This window comes from Ixodes scapularis, unplaced genomic scaffold (genome assembly GCF_016920785.2).
Source record: "Ixodes scapularis isolate PalLabHiFi unplaced genomic scaffold, ASM1692078v2 PGA_scaffold7__128_contigs__length_106722199, whole genome shotgun sequence".
Taxonomy (NCBI): domain Eukaryota; kingdom Metazoa; phylum Arthropoda; class Arachnida; order Ixodida; family Ixodidae; genus Ixodes; species Ixodes scapularis.
The window spans coordinates 34,366,726-34,390,435 of NW_024609882.1; the positions used below are offsets into that span (position 1 = coordinate 34,366,726).

General features: G+C 43.0%; 1 protein-coding gene across 2 annotated transcripts in view; it reads left to right on the top strand.

The window, feature by feature from the left end:
- LOC8030311 (Down syndrome cell adhesion molecule-like protein Dscam2) overlaps positions 1-23,710 on the top strand; it is a 388,417-nt gene that overhangs the window by 158,441 nt on the left and 206,266 nt on the right. For both annotated transcript variants that reach the window (XM_042286160.1, XM_042286159.1), the window contains exon 2: positions 16,972-17,319. In XM_042286160.1, the coding sequence (XP_042142094.1) occupies positions 17,202-17,319 (118 nt within the window). In that variant the 5' untranslated portion in view covers positions 16,972-17,201. The remainder of the gene's footprint in view (positions 1-16,971; positions 17,320-23,710) is intronic.

Genomic DNA, 23,710 nt, shown 5'->3' on the forward strand with positions numbered 1-23,710 from the left:
GAGTGGCCAAGCACGGCCCAACGCTGGGAAGCAGACTAATACGCCTCGAGCTTGAGGTTCCCCGAATCACGGTTTCCTGGTGAGTCTCCGTCCAATGCAAATACCAAGTCCGCGGCGCGATGTACTTCGTGCGGGTCGTCATTTCGCGCTCTGAACAGCCGCTACTTTTATTCTCAATCTTGTATGTGCGTGTTGATCTTTGTCTTTCTAACTCATTCTACAATATATTTTTGTCTTCTTTTTTTTATTTTTTACCTTTTTCCTACTGTCGCACTTTGTACTTTTCTTTAAATCAAATGTCTCAGACGTCCACAGAAACGATATTTTTATTACTATATGTTGGCAGAAGGAAGGCTTAACTTTATCTTGTTCGATAGCAAAAAGTCTGGTTTTTGGTTTTAACTTTTGATTGAAGCAAGGTTTTTGTTTTTATTTCTAACATCCAAAGATACCACCCTGCCACACCTTCGCGCAAAATCTCGCGCACCCACAAAAGAAGCAGAACACATAGCAAAAGAGTTTTCCTTAAAGCATGCTCGCTACACACTCCTCTCTTGTATATGTTTAAACTTGTCTCGATCACACTAATAAACAAAAGAAAACTTGTTCTTTTCTTTTTTGTGTGCGTGTGTGTGTTCCGGGCATTTGAAGTTACTCAAAGCTTATTGTAACTAAGCTGAGCAAATCACAACGCACGCATAAAACATATCAGAATAATCAAGACCAGTTTAAATTTGTATTTTGTTCATACCTCATTGTTTGCAATCGAAAGGTCGTGTAACTAGATTATGCCGCCGTCTGTGAAAACAAAAGAGAACAAGCCTTCATATTTTGACAATACATTTCATGAGGAGAAAAAAAACGCAGACGAGCTGGCGAATAACATCCATAGTAACCCTAAAACGTAGGAACAATAAAAAAAAACAGTTTTTCTTCTTATTTGGCTTTTTTTTTATTGATTGCCTGTAATTTTCGTGTTTGATCTGGCCGAAACGATCTTAGCCGCCAACCACCATTCACCCAACTCACTGCTTATTAAAGTGGTATTTCGGCGATTTTTTTAGCTGCACCAATTAATGGCGACTTCGCGTGGTCAATCGTCGGCTTGCCCTTGACGGCGGCATCGGCAACCGAAACCGCGGCAGCGGCGCACCACGTGACCGTCTCCACCCGAATACAAAGCGGCGGCAACTGGCGTTTTCGTTTTCCTGGGTCGCGGGTGGGGTGGTTAACTTCTGCGATAATTTTTTTATACAATTAGAACGCTGTATGCGTCAGCAACATATATTAAGACTCTGAGATGTGGGCAAACACGAGTGATTTCACAATCTATATAATTTGTTTTAATATTGATATTACCACCGACAGCACAGCTTACAGGATCTTAAATTATAGACTTAATAGGACGGCAGATGAATAAAGATGTAACACAAGCGTTAATTTTTAATATATTTTGTTTGAAGTTCCGAAGAACTCTTGCTATTTTTCAAGCGCTTATGGTCAAAACATCCAACAGGTCATAACTTTCAACGAGTCAAAACATCCATTAGGTTACGTGGCACAAGAGTCAAAGCATTCAACGCGTCAAGGCATCCATCTAAGTCGAAACACCTATAGAGTCAAAATGTTTATCGAGTCAGAACATCCATCCGAGTCAGAACATGTATAGAGTCAAAAACGTCCATTGAGTCAAAACATCCATCCGGAGGCTTGAAATCCGGGGACCTTGAAAAGTTGGAAAATATAAATATTATTTCTTTTGAGTTAACTCACTATTGTACACATAGTTATGATATCGTTATTAGCATTCCTCTATAATGTTGTATGCGTGGATGTGGATGATATTGTGATGAATTGTGCGCATGATGTTTTTTTAGTTCTGTGTTTTATACAAAGTTTTTGGTTGTATTGAGGCACAGATTATTAACAAATTATTGTATAAATAACTTATAAGATACTTCTTGTACTTTGCGATGGCGGTTTCCGGGAAGGAAGCAATTCACCTTCGCCAGAATCCTGCTCGCTGCTTGGTCACATGTCTCTCCACTGGACGCTGCAAGGCTGGAACAATTTTCTAAGTATATTGAAAGCTTCGGGCTTTCGAACACGGGTTTTAAAGACATCTGGGGCCAGTTTGAGAACGATGGATCCTCACCACCAACATGATGGAGGAGCAGCATAACGAACTGTACAGCTGGCTGATGAGTCAGCATCCAGACCTGGCTGAATTCATACAGTTCTTGCAAGTTACCCAGCGTCCCTCGCCGAACAGGATCCAGGCACTGCTCTTGGGTCCCCTCGCAGTGGCGTTTGCACCAGCGGTTTTCAAGTGACCAGGCGTAACAAGCGGCTTCAGGAGGAGATGGCTATAATTTCTTGCTACTTGGAACTACAGTTTCGACATTGCAAGACGCACTCAACTACGCTGACATGATTTCAATGAATGAATCCTTTCCATGGAACGAACTGACTTGTACGTGAGCCGGCTCACCAGATAATTAGTCATTTCTATTGATGTATGCTTGTGCACACAATAAACCGAATAGAACGCCTCGGGCAATACTGGCGTTTTACTCAACGACCTTTCGTAAGATATCATAAAATATCATGACGCCACCACAGTTGCAGTCGGAAGAAACTTCCGGTTTGAAGGAACACGCCCAAATGGTGACCACAACCAAATGACGCTATTGGACGTAAAGGACTGATGATTTGACGCCAGCAGCTGCTTTGATCAACCTTGGGGGTGGTCCCAGCGACCGCGTCCTCTACCTCCGGCTTCGCTAGAACTTTTTTGTTTGTCTGGCTTGAGCCGGTATGTCGCCTCATTTTCCTACCTTCACGATCCAAAGAGTGAAAACATGCCTTCCATTGAGGTGACATTTTGGTTGTTGCCAGTAGAAAATTTCACTTTGAAAAGCACGGTGAGGAGTCAAATTTTAAACTCAATAACTTTCGAACGAAGGGTAAAAACACGGGCGAGTTCGTAAAGAACTTCCATAGTAACCGGAGGCACGGAACAATAAAAAACAGACAACACAACAACGGCTTCGAAAAAAAAAAATGTTTGGCCCAATATATGGGTTAATATTTCATCGATGTTTTTTTGTGTTTAGCAAATTTTACGGCACATCGGGTTCTCTATAAAAAAAAAAAACACCGGAGTATTAGGGCAAGTACATACAGCTCATTCGTTGCGAAGCTAAATTCAGAATGTTACCTGCATCGAAAATCGATGTCAACAAATCAATTCATGTTCCCCAAGACGCACCGAAGCATCACAAACAATATATCCAATGGCGACTCTAATCAACTAACGCCAACAAAAAGTGCGAAAATAAAGTAAACAAAGAAACCAGGCAGTCGGGTTTGGGTCGCTCGATGAAGCGGAAGGAATGATAATCGCAACCTATCCAACGGTATGACCGAGCCTCGTATCAAATGTAAAAAAAAAAACATAATGCGTGTACCCCACTGTGTGGTTTGGAACGTCAGCCATTGCTTCCTAATGAATATCGCGTCTCGATTTGAAGCGGTCAATAGCTTTCGCCGGCATGGGTGCTCATTATTTTTGAGCTGCAGCTTACAGCATCCACATCGTTCGCTTGTTCTCTGTCTGCAAATGAGAGATTTCGTCGGTGATTGAGCCCACGCTCAGGTCTCTTCCGTCATTCGTTGTAGTACGTCAGCAAACGGTAGATTACAGTTTCGGGTTCTGCTTCCGTCGACCATGGCAAGGTACGCACCACGCCGTGTGATTCGGAAATCGAAGATGGCCGCTTCGTATCCGGGTTGTTATTCAACTTCGATCCTTTGGGAATTGTCCCCGTGAACGCTTGTTCGGACCTTGTGCGAGCTAATCGATGAGGTGCGCGACATGTTCCCAAAATTAACGAGCAGCCGACTGACCGCCTGTCATTTGCGGGAGTTTGGTTTGTGTCCGTGTTTGCCTCTGCCAATGTGTACAGTTTATTAAAACAACTGGGTCCTGATGTTTCAAAATTGATTGTCGAATACATTGTTTCCTGACAGGCAGGTTTCCCCCAACCCTGACTTTCCCCCACCTCTGACTCGCCATAAGTATAATTTTTTCATTGTAATATATATATATATCTTACATCACTGCTTTGAAGAAACATATATTTGTTAGCCTATGCAAATATATATCTTACATCACTGCTTTGAAGAAACATATATTTGTTAGCCTATGCAAGGCGCCTAGATCATGTACCGGGTGTCTCAAATAGCGACCAGGCTCTTTCAATCGACCGCAATATTCGGTTTCTTAACCTATCGCGCTACGATTTTCTGCAGCGTTGCCCACAGGTGGTGCATTTTTTTCCATAAAATGTGCAAAGAGCGAACTTACCTGAGGAAGAAGTAAAAAAAAGAGAAAGGCTTAACTTCTATGGAAACGCACCGAAGTCACAGGTCTTCAAAACAATTCGGCGCCCTATTGATTCAAGACTGGTGGCTTCACTGGGTTTCCATAGGAGTAAAACCTTTTTCTTTCTTTACTCCTTTCAGGTAAGTTCGCTCTTTGCAAATTTTAGAGAAAAAATGCATTACCTGGGAGAAACGCTGCACAGAATTGTAGCGCGATTGATTAGGAAACCGAATTTGCGGTCGATTCAAAGCGCCTGGCCGCTATATTAGGCACCCAATAGATAGCCTGAGCTTGCATTATTTCTACTCCATTTTTTTGGTTTCATTTGCTGGGAGCCGGGTTATCAGATTGAAGTCACAAAAAAGCGTAAAACCCGACGGTTGCGTGAGTTTACCAAATTGTGACACGGTTTTTAGTGCCTGGAACGCGTCTCCAACTAGTGTCCTTACCCCGTTCTCAAAAGGAGTTCCCTCGATTTCCTCCTGATGACGTCACAGAAATGTTATATTGTCGCCGGCCGCGATCCCGGCTGAGTTCTCAACTTTAGTCTTGACCTTTCATTTTGCATGTTGTTGTTTTTCACCGACACCTTAGTGTGTATATCCTCTCTTCTCATTTCTCTCCCTCAGATTTTTTTTTTGTTTTCTTTTTGTACCGGTTTGCGTTAACACCACGGGCCACGAATATCAGCGAGCAATCGGCGTCGCATCGCTCCACCAAAAGGCAGCCAAGCACATCGACGCCTGGCGACTTTGATTTATGACGACGCGACCTTCCACCCCTTCTCCTATCTCATATTTGTTTCTTTCTTCTTTCCTTCCCCCTTTCTTCCCTCATTTCCCCATCAGCGCAGCTCTTTCAAAAGACAACGACATTTCCCCACGGGGAACCACCACGCGTACTGGCGCCGCGCAGTTTGTCTTTCCCACGTCGTCTGTGTTCCTTCAATGCACGCACTCACGTGTCCCCGCTTGTGCGTATGGGCATGCACGTTCCCCTGTGTATGTGTGTGTGTGTATGTTTATATTGATAGCCACTCTGAGGCGCGAACCCTCCTCAGAATTAATTCTTGGACCGTGGTGGCGCTGTCGAGTTTTCTATATCGTTGCCTGAGTATTTTTTTGCCGATCTCGTGCGCTCTACTGGCGCCGTTGTTATGGGTCCCCGGCTTTCCTTCGACAGAACATTGTTGTTGGTAAATCACTTGCCCCCGCTACCAAAACTGGTGTATGTGTGTGTGTGCGTGGGTTTGAGTGTGCACGCGTGTGTTTTGTTATAAGGCACGATTCGTGTCCTATATTTTATTATTATCTTTTTTTTCCACTCGAATATCGGCGTGTTTGCGGAGACGAAGGATGAATTGAGTGCGTTCAATGTCTTCGAAAGATGTATGGGTATAACCCCTGCCCTTGCGTTAAGGTTGTGAAATGCAATATATAAGGACATTGAATTTTTTTTGTTTGAAATTGAGGGCGATTATTGAATTCTAAAGAATATTTGTCAGTCAATCATTTTCGAAAAAGTCTATTTTGTGCGTGCGTCTTGTCTAGTGCGAGTTAACAAGAGCCTAAGGCGGGCTTGACTTTTTTAAAACTTCATATCTGTCAGTTGATTTCTAAACTGCCATACCCTGTCGTCCCTATAGTAAAAGTATACTCTAATCAGTGTTGTGCGGAACGGCGTTCGAAGGAATGGCGTTCCAGGAACGCGTTTCTTCTAGGAGGAACGGAGGAACGCCCCCGTTCCATTTTGCATCGGTAGAACTGGAACGGGAACTCGTTACATTTTTGCTTAAACGGAAAAAGGAACGGCGTTCCTTTTTTTTCGTCCACTGGATAAATGTTTACTTTATTTCTAAGAGGAAAATTTTTAAAATATTAAAAACAATATCTTTACAGAGAGCAGGATATCGGTAGCATTTTGGTTACATATCTTAGGGTTTATTTTGTGTGGTCCTCGCTTGGTAACAGTCGGGTGCAGGAGAGCTAGTTGGCATTGATTCTTTTTTGAGTGCCCAAGCTTTAAACTCAGCTACCTTCTTTGCTTCCACGAACCTTCATACACCCAGAAATATAAGGCCGACTACAGCCATCACTGATCTTTCACAAAGAGACGTATAGTAACAGCAAAATAGCAGGTTACCAGGCATCGAACGCACCCTTGTATCCCGAACATTGGTCACTTAAATGATACACAATAATTAACCTTTTGTTAACAACGAATCCAACATTCACGAAGAAGGACTTGTAGTTTTCAAGGTTGATCTTCCAAAAGCCTTACACTCTCCTTCACTTGCTCGTCTTGCGGACAACATCGAGAAGCAATTGTTGTTAAGTTCGAACAAGGGACTTTGTTAGAGTGAAACAAATGAGGTTGTTGTAAAACGCTCGTGCAATGTGGGGTAAAAGTAGAATTCGCTAGTCTGAATCGTCCACCACAAACTTAAATATGGCTAAAATCTGAGATTTTAAACTTGAATATATCAACAAATTAAACCCTGCTTCCTTTTGTTTTCTTCTCCTGGTGCCCTTCCATCACGGCATTAAAATTCGTGTGGGTTGATCGAACTAAATGTGGGAATCCGAAAAATGCAAATGTAACGTATATGTAACGATACGTTTTATTTTTTAGCTATAACGGGAACGAGTTTCTTTTTTTACGGATGTAACTCGTAACGGGAACGCGTTCCGAAAATCAGAAGGAACAAAAAACAGACTTTCGTTCTTTTTTTTCTTTTTTTTTTTTTGAGGAACGTGTACAACATTAGGGAGTTTTAGAATAGCGCACGCTAAAGCTTTGCGTACGCAAAGAATAGCGTCGTCGCCACTGCGCATGCTCCGAACGCAAACCAGGTTTTGCACTTTGCGTGCGCAATTTTAGCGTGCGCTATTTCTCGGAAATAGCGTGCGTACGCGAAGAGTCTTTGCGCCTTTGCGCTTCTCCAAGGTGGATTCGTGATGAGAAGTTGGCTAAAGCCAAGACGAGCAGAGTTAAAACATGGCGGCTTCCAGGGTTATGTCGGCGGCTGCTTTGGCGGCGTCGTGAGTGCGACGTCGGCGGCCTCCTCGCGACTGCGATTTTCAATACGGGACGACACTGTACTCGGTTTGGCAACGATCCCCGGCAACTTGATGCTTGCGACGCGCGAACATTTCTCGGCGAAGGTACGATGTGCGAAGGTCAGTACACGAGACCTCTCTTGCCGAGGCGACGCAAGCGGACACGACCTGTCAACCGCTCGCGTCGCACTCTCATGTTTAAACATATCTAAAATTGTACTCTGAACCAAAAAAGAACTTGTTTGTTTCTAAAGTTGCAGCATTTCGTGTGTGAAACAAAAATTGTGACTGTATCTTGGTGGCGTCGCAAGCGCGAGCTGCTTGGGCTTTTGCGTCGCGGCGGAAAAACGCCATTATAAAACTCTCTCGCGTTGCGTTCGCTAATACAAGTGCTAAATTTAGCGCTAGCGTGCGCTAAAATTGCGTACGTTATTCTAAAACTCCCTATTGACTAATATTTATACCGATGCCTCGCAGCCTCGCTTGATTGCAAGCCTCCGCCCCTGTAAAGGATGCACCACCGCATAACGATCTCCAAAAAGGGGAAGCCAACTTGCGGAATTTCGTTGTCCTAGTTTAATTTCCGCGGCTCTATTGCCTGTCTTTCCGCGAAGTAGATATTGCTTGTGGTCATTAAATACTAACGTTTTTATTTATGTGTCCAGTATTGGCTAGCGAAGACTTTATATTAAAGTTAGTTGATAACTTATGAATAGGCGACCCCTTCCCTTTAAGTGACCGCAAAAGGACGCAACTCTAGGGGCATTATTTAGGTACGTATTAGATAACCGAAATCACAGACAAACAAAAATAGTTTGAATCTTTGAGTAGGTATAACCATGTTAAAACTAGGCATAAAATGAATTAACATCTGAAATTCGCAGTCCGGTAGGAATATAAACTTTAATTTCTTGAATATCTTGACACCCTAAGCCTGCCCTAGGTATACTTTCGAAGAGCAATAAAAACACCGCATTCGCAGACAATCCAGCCATTTTCGTATAAATTGTGCCGACGTCACCGCCCATGTTTTCATTTAAATCAGTAATTGCGCGCACGTTGTGTTTCGTTAATTTTTTTAATCGCGTGCTAAGCCTTAACCAAGAAATGACTTTCGATACATCAAAATAACGAGCAAGCTACTCCATTTATCTGAAAGTAATTAGTCGGTAGTAGTTTGTACTGCGGAAGGTTAGTCTGCCAAAATGGTGACATTGCTACCCACTCTAGGCGAGAAATTTAGCCACTGCAGTACAACTGCTAGCCTATACGTTTTTAATGTGCACTACCGTGCACGACCGTGCTCTACTGCGGTGTTCATACAAATCGAAACGGGCAAGAAGGGAGGGGGGGTGGGGGATTGAACGTAGGGTTGTTGGGTTCTGCAGCGCGAGCTTTCGCTCCACGTGCTCCAAGCTGGTGTGCGCTAGCCCACTTGGCCACCGATCCCCCTTTTATTTATCTACACGCCTGGGAAATGCCTCCCCGTTTATTGTATTGTGAGGAAGAAAAGTACGGAGAAGCATAAGAGGACGGCGAGCCGGCGCCCGAGGCAGGGGATTTTACTGCACCAACGTCCGCAACACCCTCAACGTAGTCATTATTCGTGCCTTATTCAACGACATTAAATTACCTCACAAGTGCTGGAGGTGCGGGGTATTGCAAAGTTGGAAAGGCACTACGTTAAAATGATAAAAACCACTAAGAGTTTCGAAGGCGGTTATAGGTTTATCAGCTTGGGCTACAGGACCCACTGCAAAGGTCCATGGCGGAACTGGGAATATGAAGAGGCGCAGAGGTAGGGGACTGTACTGATTGAAGATGAAATTGAGAAAGCACAGAGACGTGATGTCGATTACTCACTTATTCAAAATACAACAAAATAAAATACAAAAAATAGATTTCTTATTCGTCTTTTACTTGCAGGACGCGCTTTCTAACTACGCGGAGAAGCTCGTTCTAAGTTTCCGAGGGATGTAAACAGGCGGCGGAAGTTTGCTAGTCGCGAGCGCTCATCTAACGATCGCCGTTTCTCCTTGGCAAGTTTTCACACAAACACTTGCTCTCTCTTTCTCCTTTTCTCCCACCCCCTCGTCCCCTTTTCCCCCACAACCGGTAATTTTCAAAGTAAACATTTTGGCGTTTGAAATTGAACCGCAAGTTTTGCTCCCTGCATCTGAATGTATATATATATACATGTATATATATATATATATATATATATATATATATATATATATATATATATATATATATATATATATATATATATATATATATATATATATATATATATATATATATATATATATATATAAATATATATATATATATATATATATATATATATATATATATATATAATATATATATATATATATATATATATATATATATATATATATATATATATAAATATATATATATATATATATATATATATATATATATATATATATATATTTGTATGTATACCTGTGCTGCGTCGCGCGATGAAAGCGCAGCAGAGGTTGGTTGCACTATCTCTCCACGGGGCGCGGTGCCGCCGGGGCTGGGATGCGCTCCGAGTGCAAACCAAAACTTAAAAACCCGTCGATTTTGTGCGGTTTTTCAGCAAGCCGTAAAACGCTTCGCGTGCCTTCTATCGTTCTGCAATTTGTTCATTTAGTGTTTTTCGATGAGGCTGAGCAATTTTCAAATTTAAACCATGCCCTTAAACACAATATTAAAGAAGTTAATTACGCAAAAATAATTACAACTTAATTATCCTGGACTTCAATCATTTTCGTAAATGAGCCCCTGGCCCAGGACCAAAACGCAACAAGCCTTTTTTTTCGTTTCGATGAGTAGTTTTCGCAGCAGCGATTTAGCCTGCGTTCTCTAGCTGAAACACCCTGTATAAATATATAAAACGATGACGATCGCGATTTTATTCTAATCATCTGCGTTTTGCCACTGTCAGCTTTGCGCCTGCTTCACGGGTGGTAACTTTGGTGCGCCCCCGAGTTTCCCACGGCCTTGAAGTCGTTCTAGAAAGAGCTGATTATGTGGCTTTCGATGACGCTCTCTGAGTTTTTAATTGAAACCATACGTCGATTTTCACTATATAAAATTTAATTAACGAATTTTAATTAATTATTTGACTTATCGCAAAGATTAGCCGCCAACTTAATGTCCCCTTGGCCGTAAAACTCACCTGCTTAAACCGCTTGAGTTTAACTTTCGCGGCTTTTTTTAAACAATTCTGTAAAGCTTTAATAAAAAATACCCAGTATACATATATATATATATATATATATATATGTATACTGGTATATATATGTATGTATACTGGTATATATATGTATACTGTATATGTATATACATATACATATATATATATATATATATATATATATATATATATATATATATATATATATATATATATATATATATATATATATATATATATATATATATATATATATATATATATATGTGTAAATGCATAAAATAAAAGTGTATTACCAATTGCTCTGTCTGCCCAATCTTCCATTTCCGGAAGAAACAGAAGAGCCGTACAAATAATTTTATAAAGCGAAACAACGTTATTGCGTTCTAAAACAACAAAACAGACTAAAAACTGTCAAGACCAAAACGGAAACCCAAAACTATTTTCGGAGAGTCAATACGTTTCACGCACGGGCCTGCCATTTTCAGGAATAACAAAACCCAGCGACTAGAAAAACAAATAATGCCACTGTATGGCACAAAAATGTTTCTGGCTGCCTTTATCTTTTTGACGGCTTAGCAGGGGAAGAAACGGAACACTCTATCTAACATTTTTGACACCTCCTAACTTTTGCGGCAGCTAGTGTTTACGTTAATGGTAAACCTCGCCACCAAAACTGCTTCCGCGTTTGTTTGTTTTTTTGTTTTTTATGCATTGTTTTATTGTCTAGATTTGCCTTCTACTTCTCTTTCATCTGCTGTGGAATGTTGTGTGGGGTAAATTAAAATACTAGGTTTGCCCTTCTTGTTTTTTCGCAAGCCGTTTTCGAAACGTGTATACAACCAGCTTAAAGCGGTACTTCGCGAGGTATTTTGGTATTGGTTTTGCTTTTTTTTACTTATTTTACGAGTAGACATACTAAAAATAAAAAAAAACAGAGTTTTAGTTTTTAGGTTGGAATTCATTTTAGCGCTCAAAACACAAGGACACAAAGGCGAGAATCAGACACCACAGTGCGCTGCTAACAACTGATTTTATTACATCAAACGTTATTTATGTGCAATCCGTGCTTCTGATACTACATTTTTATTTGATTTTTTTTTTACCGCTTAACTAGATATTAGAATGTTCTGTAGGCGCTTTTTGTACCGCTCAGTCAATGAACCTCCAACTCCTGAAAACTCATTCTTGAGATTTTGTTTCAATTTTGGTCACATATACTTTCCTTTGGAGATTAAAACAAAGTAAAATCGGTGACACTCGAATTTTTTTTTTTAACGAAAACTGCTGATGTTATTTGAGTTTGATAATATCGAATAGTAAAATTGTGTGCTCAGTTATTTCGCTGAATTCGATAAAAATGAAGCAGACGCAGTGAAGGCTATTCGTAAAAATAACACCAACTAAGAATAAAAAAAGCTACTACATCGATTTGTTTTTAAATATCTTAATATACAAGAAGGAACTGAGATCCTCTTGAGTTTACGAGCATAGGTGAGGCAAATACCGCGATACTTTGAAACCCCCGCCAATTTTTATCGTAAAATCGAATGCCATACTTGTTTTTTCACGATGGGGAAACTTTTTGTTTTTATTTGTTGTTACTCGAAGCGTGTTTTTGTGCATTTTATTACTGCATTTCTATAGTATCAATTCCTGGCTTAACGGCACCGATGAAAAAAAAAATGTTTATTTTATTTACCACTTCCCTCGGCAGCTCGCATCTTAAGCAATAATCTGTGCTTTTGGAGGACACGTTTTTGTGGCACTGAACGTCCCAGAACGAACGTGGCAACACTACAAAATCTGAAGAAAAAAAATTACTTGTTCACTCTTTAGCTTTTTTGTTTGTTTTTTTTACTTTGATGTTGACCACCAAACCATTCGCAGGAGAAAACTTTCTTCATATCCACAAAATTCACACATACTTACCTTCTTATTTTTTTATGCGGCTCGTTTACTTAAAGTGCATTTAAACTCCTGGCGCGATAATCTCACGTAATACATTATTCCAAAAAACGTAGACTTTTCTTCGGTAAAAGGCTCGAAAGCACATAACATAAAACTCGAAGAATAAATCAGACGGATGCATGAATGAACGTATAAAAAGAGATGAGAACATGGACAAGAACACAAACCGTCTAAAAAAAAACAAGCTGGGATTGGAAACATTGTGAGTGCGTGTCATTTTTTGTATCTGTTCTCAGTCTCAGGTTTATCATTAAGAAGTTCATTCACCAGCTTGCGAGCGTTTTACAGCGACAGCTGTTACAGGCTCTTTCAGTCACTGGAAAGGACGTCCGTTGTTGATGTTGTAATAGCTGTTCGTGATGTTGTAGTTTGCGATGTAGGGCGCCCGTCGTCGATGTTGCAAAATCCTCGATACAAAAATCCCCCGCCGCCCGTGGGATTGGAACCTGAGTCCACTGCGTGCTAAGCGGAGGCGTTACTACCAAGCTATGCCACAGCTTTCTTCTTTTTTTATTGCTGAGGTACGTTGCAGCGTTAACATTACACTTTAAACTTGAGGGGCGGGGCGGGGGGGGGGGGGGGGGGGGGTTGGTAGTTTTTGGCGCCCACTGCACGATTTATCTGAAAGAGAAAATAGCAGATTACAAAATGCCGTTGTAGCACTGTCAATGCCAAGAGCTCGTGCCGAAAAAACTCGCTATCATCCGCTGACGTATCACCGCAGCTATCGCTGTGACTTATATACTGCGGATTAACGCAGGACTGCTCAATTTTTGTTTTCACTTTTATCTTATGGGAGCCTGTACTCAAATATGCGCCACCAAGTATCAGTTCTGACCATTATCCAAGGCCGCCAGCATGCGGCGCTAGCAGCAGTTTGCGTGGATCGACCGGTCAGGGCAGGAGGAGGCTGTAGAAATTGAGAAAAGAAACAACCATGACGCAAGTACATGGTTATAAAAATACCTTACTTGGTACAAGCTTTGAAATCCTATAGGGGCCCAACATGGGCCATAACACGGTTTTGTTTCAGAGCGTTAGTTTGTGCCATGGTACTCTTCTTTGGTGTTTCTATGACTTTCCTTTGGCTTGGGCCACAGTGTCAGAGTTCCAGGCCTATGCCAAAAGATGCTACGTTCGAACCGAAGAATCATTAATTTAAGCCTAAACCTGGCACATGGTTCGAAATTTAGGCCAAACGTTGCCGCATAAAAACCGAACAACCAGAGTTAATGCCCGTCTCTGGCACTTGTTGGCGATTTAGAGCCAAAGGTGCCAGATGACAGCCAAGCTGCCAGCCGTGAAGCCTAACTTCGACACTTGTCTGACGAATTAGAATTAAGGTTATGACCAAGAAAGGTCAAGTTTGGCTCTACATCCCACGGCCTCTTCGGCTTTTGTTTATATATATATATATATATATATATATATATATATATATATATATATATATATATATATATATATATATAAATTCTCAGGCAAAGAAAATGGCTTAAATAATTGTATTTTCTTAGAATGCATACTTTTTATGATCTAAGCAAGTCTTAACGCGTAGGAAGATGTGAAAGAAGCTAATTGCAAGAGAAAATGTCAATCGGAATGCGCAGCGGCACATTGTAACCGCAAATGTGAGGCAAAGTTGCGTACAGACGAAACGGTGCTCGGACTCTTAATAATGGTTTCAGTCAGGCTATTTCAATCACAAGTCGCCATGCCTGCAAAATTGAACTTTACCGTAACAACCGCCAACTTTGGTTGATGCGGTTTCGACGAATTGGCGTGATTGCGATTAACGTTTTTCATCGTTTAACCGAAACGTTTACCTTGCAACAAAAAGAAAGGTAGGCTAATAGATTGCCCCAATAAAACAATCTAGAAGTTTAAACCCTCTGCACGACTACCATAATCACGGGAAAACAACCTCATGTGGCACCTTTTCACATGACATCTAGAGTTCGGGAAAATGGCACGCTTTTTAACGATCAGCTCTAAATGGGCCCTTTCATTTTTCGGATATGCTGGCTCGCTTATCCGTTTGCGTGTGCATGTACGTGTGTTGTGTGTTTTGTGTTGTTTGCGTTTGTGTATAGTGTGCGTGATGTGTGTGTGCGTGTGTGCGTGTGTCTCCGTGCGCACGCGAGCGTGTGTGTATGTGTGTATACTCTTCTTCTTACTTTCTTTATGCCATCCGCATATCGTCTATCTTCGAAATTGGAATTAGAAATGTCGTCGCGTCTTTTTCTTTATTTATTTTTTTGTTTCGACAGTTTTCGATTTTTCTTAATAATATGTTCGCCGAGATGCCTGTCCACGCCCTTCAGGAATCCTTGATTTTCCCCATCTTTAATTATGAATCGTTTGAGCCTCTCTTTAAGGATAGTTTATTCTTGAAATGAAAATGGAGGGGGAAAAGGGGCTTCGCCGTCTTCCCCAATAATTTCTATCCGGTTCCCGTGACAGCTTTTCTGCTTGCTTGATGCTGCTGACCGTTGCTTCGGTCTCCTGCTGTTTGTTTCTTTCTTTGAAAAAAAAAAAACGCGCCTGTGTGTGTGTGTGGGAAGGGGGGGGGGGGGGCAGACATCGTCCATCCTGTTTTTTTTTTTTTTTGCTTTTTTTTTATTCCATCAGTGTCATGACAGCTGACCCGCCCTCTACGTGAAACCGGGTATTACTGTCCAATCGAACGGATATTGTGAGCTCGACGCATCGAACGGTTGAAAATAAGTCTCGTGCGCCGTGTAGACGCCTTTAAGGAGCGTGGCGTTTTTTCGGGATTTTTTTTTCCTTTCAAATAAAGATGTTTCTTTGTTGTTGTCCTTTTTTTTGGGGGGGGGGGGGGGGGGCGGGGAGGAGAAGAATTTTATATTTTTCGGTGTCTATTTTTACTGTCGTACGAATATGTCGGCGTTTATTGGGGTGACGAAAACGGGACAAGAACATGGAGTTTCCTTGCCTCCATGGAACACACGCCTTATCCGAATACTTGAAGAAACGTGTTGGTACCGCTAAGAAAGGAAAAGAAGAAAACGGGAAACTAGCTGAAGGGAAACGGGATTCGGGCAGTGAGATGAAGCAAAACGATATAAGACGCACGCGCGATCCCTGAACGATAGCAAGATACTCGCTCGGAGCACGTGGTAAACATTCTTTCTTGACGAGGTGCTGCATGAACTGTCAATATTTCAATTTAAATTACTTTATTTTACTATTAGAGTACACAATAGGGGTATGGGTCAAAACATAAAGCTGCAATGGTGCAGCCTAAATAGTGCTGCTGCGATGGTGCAGACATGTTCACTTCCGAAAAAAATTCACTTGGAACTGTTGTGGAGTGGCTCAAAGCGCGCGCCGCGCCCCCTTCTACCGCAAATTTCATCGCATGCTCGAATTCGATATTTCATATTGTTGGATGCTGTGTATTCTTGGCAGAGCTTACTCATATTACGATGGCTTGGTCTTGCGGTGATGCACACACCTGCATTACGAATGAGCAAAGTGTTGACTTTAACAGCCGTCATTTCGTCAACGGATTGATTCGAAGCATTTCTAACCAGCCACGCCACCCAGAAATATAATTTTGCCTTTTCTTTTGCTTGACAAGTTTGTTCTAAAAAAAAGGTTTTTAATCATTAAAAGTAGTAATTTTCGTCCACAATAGCGAAGAAATGAAAGCGATAGCTGTAGCACGGTCGAGCAATGCGGGTTTAATGTTGTCGTAACGTCCCTGATGACGTAGGTGCGACGTGGTGAAGTCTCATAGCCGTCGTGGTTGGCGTCGTAGATGCCACTGACGACCGCCATAGTTTCTAAAACGATCCAACATTACCCGTAGCTACTGGATACTGCTAAAGTGGAATTTCGCATAACGCGAGCAATGTTTGAAAACAAGTCTTTCAAGCAGACGACACGAAGATCTTTCCTTTATCGCGCCATTCATGGCGGGCCCCTCCAGGGCTGTCCTCTTCATTATATTTTGCCCCAAAGGACTGAGGAGAAGTCCCGGCTTCCCTCTCCTCGCGCCAAAAGGGGAGAGAAAAATAGATTTTCTATTCTTCGAGCGCGCGGCGACGACAACCCACGAGGTCTAAATCTCTCTAAAGTGTCACCCGTAAGGCTATCGCTTTAAAACAAACATAGAGTTTTATTAAAAACTTGCAGAGCGTCATCAAAAATCACTGAATCAGACAATCATGCAAAAATTTGGAGTGCGTACTTTGCTTCTTCTGGCTTATAAAAAAAATGACGGAGGTATTGTTTAAATCATCTATGCAGTGCTTTTCTTTCATAGATGCGAAGTTCGCAAGTCGCGAATCGAATCTCGTTTTGTTCTTTCTCAGGTCCAACGGTCTCAAGTTCTCCGCTGCCGTTGGGATTCGACGCGGAGCCGCCGCACCGCTATTTCTTCCTCAACTCGCTGGGCGGGTCGCTGCGGTGCACGGGCCACGGGTCCCCGACCCCGGCGGTCTCCTGGGCCCACGCCGACGCCAACGGGTCCTGGGGCGGCCATCCGGCCACGCTGGCCGAGCTGCCCGGTCTGCGCCAGACCAGCGCCGATGGCACGACGCTCATGTTCCCGTCGTTCCAGCCCACCGACTTCAGGGCGCACGTACACGCTGCCTCGTACCGCTGCGTCCTCAGCAACGCCGTGGGCAGGATGGCCAGTCGCGTCGTCAGGGTCCGAGCAGGTGAGCAGGACCCCTATCGCACCCTCGAAGCGTTCAGTCCCTTTGGGAGCGCAGCAATTTCCGTCGGGAAATGAGGTGACAGTTGGTGGCACCTATAGAAACACTGATTCTGCGCGACGATAGCGTCTAAGCAACATTAAAAGGCAAACCAAACGAGCGTAGCAGTCGTTTTTATTGAGTCTATGTTGAACATCGCCTGTAGAAATCGCTGTTGCGAAGCTCCGCCTCGCATGAACCTTGGTACAATTCAAAATGCTTTCTTACATGTTCGTGAGGCATGCATCTCCAAATGATCCGGTTAATGACGCCCTAAGCTTGAGATTTCGTTTTCTTCTCTAAAAGAGGGCGTTGTGAGCCTTTGCAGGAAGCATATACATGTCGACAGCATGCGCGTTCTGCAAATCGGGCCAATCGTTGTGCGCCTAAAGCATCTGAATGCACGTGAAAGTTTCTAATACATATATAAACCTCTCGTTTCTATTTTTGCGTCTTATAGATATATAGCTTACAAAAATTACGTACATGGCTTGAACCCCAAATCGACATTTCAAGCTCCAAAAGCGTGTCATGGGAATCCTAGCATTCAAATTGTACTGCTGTCTAGTGTCTTAATCCGTCATATTTTGTTGTTTACTTTCCTTCGGAGTTACGTAAGTAAAAAGTTACTTGGAGGAAAAGTCAAGTTTTCTTTTATTTTCGTGCAGCAACTGCTTCCCAATCCGATCATCCGGATAATCCACCTCCTAATCCCGACTGCGACGGCGCATAGCGTGTCGGAGAAGATGGAGGAATGGAACGGCGGAACCGTCTTAAGAGACGCTAATTACTCGGCTTGCGAGTAAACTTCGCACGCCTAAGCACACTTCCATGCCTCGCAGGCAGTGAGCGCCTTTTTGGTGGTTATCTTGTTGTTTGCGATATATACGAGAGGAAATTTAGTGGCCGGACTTAACTATTTCACGGCTCCGTCCAGACCACGTGACTTTATGAAACTACTTTTCTCTCCTTACCCTTCCCCCCGTGCACCTTCGAGCCGCAGACACACTGCATCGTATACAAAAGACTGTCTGCAGGCACTAGCTGAGGCGTGTTTATTTTATGACGTATGGATAGATGAACGTTAATGGCTATACTCTTCCAAACGGGCGGTAGCTTGCGCCACCTAACTTTTTTTTTTTATTATCAATGTAAAAATCGTGTCGCGTTGGTAATGAAAAAACATTATCTGGAGACATTGTTTGAAGGATACACTCGTATAAATCAAGCATGCCTCGAAGATGTTTGAGTCGTGTCCGTGGACAGTTGTGTCATTATGTCTGCTAAGAGCACCGTGTTTTCTTATGATGTACAAGCACCGTAACTGGTCTTCTATAGACCCCCTTTTTTTTTTTTTTTCTTGTTTCCGACAGTGCACGTCCCGCAAGTTTACTTTTTTTCTGCATCAATTTTCCGAGGCCACCATATTTTGACGTGCACATTGAAGATGCAGTATTATTGGCGCTGAGATGTTTTGCTGGTGTCCTTTGAAGCCGGGTTCGTAACCCCTTAAACAACATACAAAAAAGCGGCCGGCATACAAGTTCGAACGCGAGTCACCGCGCGAGAGATCCGTGCTTCGAAAGCCTCATGGCAATAAGTTCAAGGGGAAAACTTGGGCACGCGGTATTCGAACCATGGTGACTAGTGTTTCTTTCAAACTGCAATTTCGTATGACGTATGATCAGCGTGACCCAGGATTTTTATGGTCCTCGTTTGTGACGTTACGAACCAGATTAGCCTCGCCGTGATTGGCAGGATTTGCCTCGCCGTGAACTAGCGAATGTGGCAGGCGTTATTGGTAAAGAGAAAACCATACGTGAACCGGAAGTTCGTCTGCTTCTTTGGCAGGGGTTGAATGTTGTGACGTCACAACAACGCCGAGCTCGGATTGGCTATGATTGAAGGATAGAGGGTAGACCCCAAGGCAGCTTGCTTCGAGGTCTACCCACTATCCTTCAATCAAAGCCAATCAGAGCACACTGTCGTTTTGACGTCACAACAATTAACCCCCGCGAAATAAGCAGACAAACCTGCGTTTCGCATTTGGTTTGGCCAATCGCGGATGCCGACCACCGCGGTCGTCACTATCCGAGGGAGCCAATCAAGTGGCGCCGAAAATCGCGCCAGTAATCGTCGTTCTACGTTGGGTATCAATGGCTGAAAGAATCACGCACAATGAATAACCCGTGATCCAGGCTTTTCTTTCTTTTCTTTTTTTTTGTGCGTGATTGATTTAGCCGGTGATTACCAACGAACAAAAACGATGCACGCCGTGACGACGCCTTTTTTTTGTCCCTGCCTGATTGGCACCATCAATTCGTACCGTCGGCTTCGGTCGGCTTCGTAATGAAACAAAATGCAGACGTACGAGTGTTGATCTCGGCGCGTACTCGGGTAGAAGCGTATTTGACGCGAGTGTCGCATCAGCGCTCGGCGTCGGGTCGATTACAATCACTCGCTTCGCGCAGGCGGTGATGCTCACGGGATGGATGGATGGATGCGTGGATGCTAAGGGCTGCACCCTTTATAATGGGCGGTAGTTGTGCCACCTACACTAGGTGGCGCGTGCTACTGCCCGTTATGGCATGGATTGATGTTCAGATGGGTGCTAACGGCTGTACCCTTTATATCGGGCGGTAGCTTGCGCCACGTAGCCTAGAAGTCAAGAACCTAAAGTTTGATTTATGTCCTTCGCCAATTTGCTTACCCTCTGCAATTTTGTAACTATCACCAGGCAATGCGGGATATCACCAACATGACCTTCGGGGGATCAGGCAAAATAACCCTAAAAACTTTCCCCCCCCCCCCCCCCCCGTGCCCTCTCCCCCCGGCTAGGGAGTCGCCAAATTTCCTTTGGTCAAACCCAGTCGGAGTTAACCCGGCACTAGTCCCACTGGGAGACAGGGTGGAGACTTTGGGAGGGAGTCCCACTTTTCCTCTGTCCCGCCTTTCCCCAGATGCGTCAGTTGGAGTTGCACTTCATTCGATTCTCCCTAGATAAATTCCACCAGTCTTCCAGTCCCCTCTTTGTTAATAAAATGCACTAATCCATTCTTCCATTCTCGTCTGCAAACCCCAGCACTCCGGATAAATCCGTTAACCCCTCTGGGGGGGCGGGAGCAAGCCTTAATACCTCTTGACATTACATGTTCTATTGTTTCGTCTTCTCCTTGGCATACGACACAGCGCGTATCCATTCCCTCATACTTTGTTCTATATTTCCAAGGAGTCAATACTCCCGTTCTAGCTTCGAATAACTACGAGCTTCCCCGTGAATTATCATACCACTGTTCCTTCCTTACTTCGTGTTTTAGAGCGCAGCTCTTAGGCTCTCGTTTCCGCCTTAAGCGGCGTCGCCGTCGCCGTTGCCGTCGCCGTCGGTGTAACCGCAAGGTCACGTAACCGCCCAGGTCACGTGATTATACAGTTACGCCGTGAGGCCTGGGGGGTCACGTGACCTGGGGGGTCATGTGTTCCCCCAGGTCACGTGACCTGGGGGGTCACGGAGGGAGGAGGTGTATACCCTCCCCTCAGTACCCTTCCCTCCTCCTCCCCAAGAGCTGCGCTCCAATTCGGCTTTATAGGGAGTTGTAAATGACTCTCATTTTTTTGTCTCTATACATAGTTAAAGCTGATTTTCTTTGCATTCTTTCCTCCCACGTCTTTCTCTGGGCTTCTTTTTTTACTTCCTTTTTCACAGAGGTAGTTTGCTCTACACCAGCACTTGACTGTTGGTATTTTAATTTCAGTTTCCGGGTTCGGTTTGTTCACTTGGTGTTTAAACTTTTCATGCATAGATGCTTGCGTACCTTTCTCGCCATTGTGTGTTCTCAATTGTTCAAATTTGTTCAAATTTGAACAATTTTTGTTCAAATTTCAACTTACTCATGGTATATCTATAGCCTCGAAAGATGCCCAGCCTATGTCTCCCTGCATTCTTTCATTTTTGTGTATTCCCATGCGCCCCCAGTGCCATGAGAATACACCAAATGAAGGCCTATTATGACGGTCTCCAGCGTTGCTTCACTGACTTTTGAGTAGAGAATTTTGCCTGTTTGCAAAGCGGGTGGTTTTCCCATGCAGAAATGCTGCTGCGAAATATGTTTGATCTCGGTTCGTACCGGGTGTAAGAACGCTCGTTTTTAGCCCGGCCTCGAGAAGTGTTAATAACGTCTGTAGGAGCAGTAAGAATCGTTGAAAATGAAAATTTATTCTCGGAAATATTTAGGCACTTTTTTTTTTGTTCTTTTACTCTGCTTGCGAATATGTTTTTCACAATAGGGACCCTTGCATGAGTCTGTTCAAAATTAGCACTATCTGCGCCTCCCCCTCGACTTTCTAGTTTTGGTATTTGCTAAAATAAAATTTTAACTACCATTTTGTCATTTGTTGTTGTTGTTGTTGTTGTTGTTTTGTCTTTTTTTTTTGGGGGGGGGGGGGGGGGCATTTGTTGGCATTAGATATTACAAAGAACGGCTCCATCTTGAAGCGTCGAAATATATATGTACGGCACGAATGCACCACAGGTCGTGCGACGCGTCAAAAAAAATATATCCCCGGGTTGTGACGTCCCAGATATCCGGCGCGCAAGAGCACGTGTCCAGTTTATACTTTTCGGGCGTGTGTTTTAAGTCGCACTCGCACTACTCGTACATAATACAAATGACACGGTGTCAGTGGCGTACCAACTTGTTTTTGAGTGGGGGGGCAAACCCGACCCTCTTCCCCCCCCCCCCCTTAATCGAAAATTCGGCGCAACTTTTGTCGAAGTTTTCTAAAGATGTGGCAATGATTCAGCAAAATTACAACGTTACCAGACTTAACATTGATATTTTGTTTTTTCTCATGAAAAACATTTTGCTTCTTCTTCTTAAAATAAATACAACTTGTAGTGCCTATTGAAACAGTTATGATTAAATAAGGTGATATTCTACAAGATAATTGTATCGATGTCGCTTTTGTGTGTTTACTGGCAATTTTAGTGTTTGCTTGCAGAAAGTGGCGTGACAACGAGGTTGGGTAGTAGCCGGAGCAGTCACGAATCACACTACGAGAGTTTTGATTTTGAGGCTTTATCAGCGCACGCCTGCAAGTGTGTTTACATTGTTAAAATAAAGACAATCACTGCGTTCTTACTTTCTCTGGGAGTCACCGTTTCGTGCGCGAAAACGGATGCAACGGTTGTTTAGCCTTCACCAGAAGAGATAACAATACTGTAAATATGCATGTTTTTCGATTTGAGTCACTTGACGTCAGCTTTGCATGAAAGTGCGCGTTCCATATTCGCAACGTGCCGTTTTTAACCTTTAAAATTCCGGTTTCTGGTGTTAGGACACACACGGACGTTTAGGAAGATGGGGAGAGTTAGGAATGTCGGATGTGCAACGTCGAGCATGATAGTTCTGTGTTTAACGAATACTTTTCATCAGTGTTTACTAACGAGTGCTTGGACTTCGTCCCCACTCTCCCTGAAGAGCTTTACGAGCGCATGCATCCTATTAACGTTAACTCCGCTGGTATTAAAACATGGATTGATAAACTAAAACTTACTTCGTCCGCTGGAACCGATAACATCAACCCTAAAATTTAAAAGAAACACCCGTGTTATTTCTAGTAAGTATTTGAAACTCATCTTCATTCAGTCCTCATCTCAAAGCTGCCTTCCATCTGACCAAAAGGTGGGAAGGGTAATTCCCAGTCTTTAAACAGGGCAGCCGCTCTTCCGCATCTAATTATCGCCCTAATTCATTGACTTCAATTTCTTGCAAACTACTTGAGCATATCCTCTACTCCAATATCATGAGGCACCTATCATCCCATTTCTTTTCTTTAAACAGCAGCACGGTTTTCAAAAGGTACTTTCCTTCGAAACGCAACTCTGCGACTTCATCCATGACTTGCACACTAACCTTGAATGTCACGTCCAAACTGACGCAGTTTTTTTTTTTTTTCCAAAGCGTTCGGCCATGTCCTCCATCAACGCCTTCTTTCTAAGCTATCATCTTTTTGCCTCGACCAATAACCGTTTGCATGGATTCGTGACTTTCTTTTTTCCCGTGTACAGGTCACGTCCATGATGATCATGAATCTTCCTTAATAAATGTATCTCCTGGTGTTCCCCTGGGGTTCGTACTTGGGCCCTTACTCTTTTTAATATTTATTAATGACATTCCCATTGGGATTTCTTCAAAAAAATGCTTTTTCGCCGACGACTGCGTCATCCATAACAAAGTAACTTGTGTGCAAAATAATAACCAGCTTCAGGAAGATCTAGATAAAATTAACAATTGGTGCAAAGAATGGATTATGTCACCAAACAAGTATAAACGCAAACTAATCCACTTCACCAAGA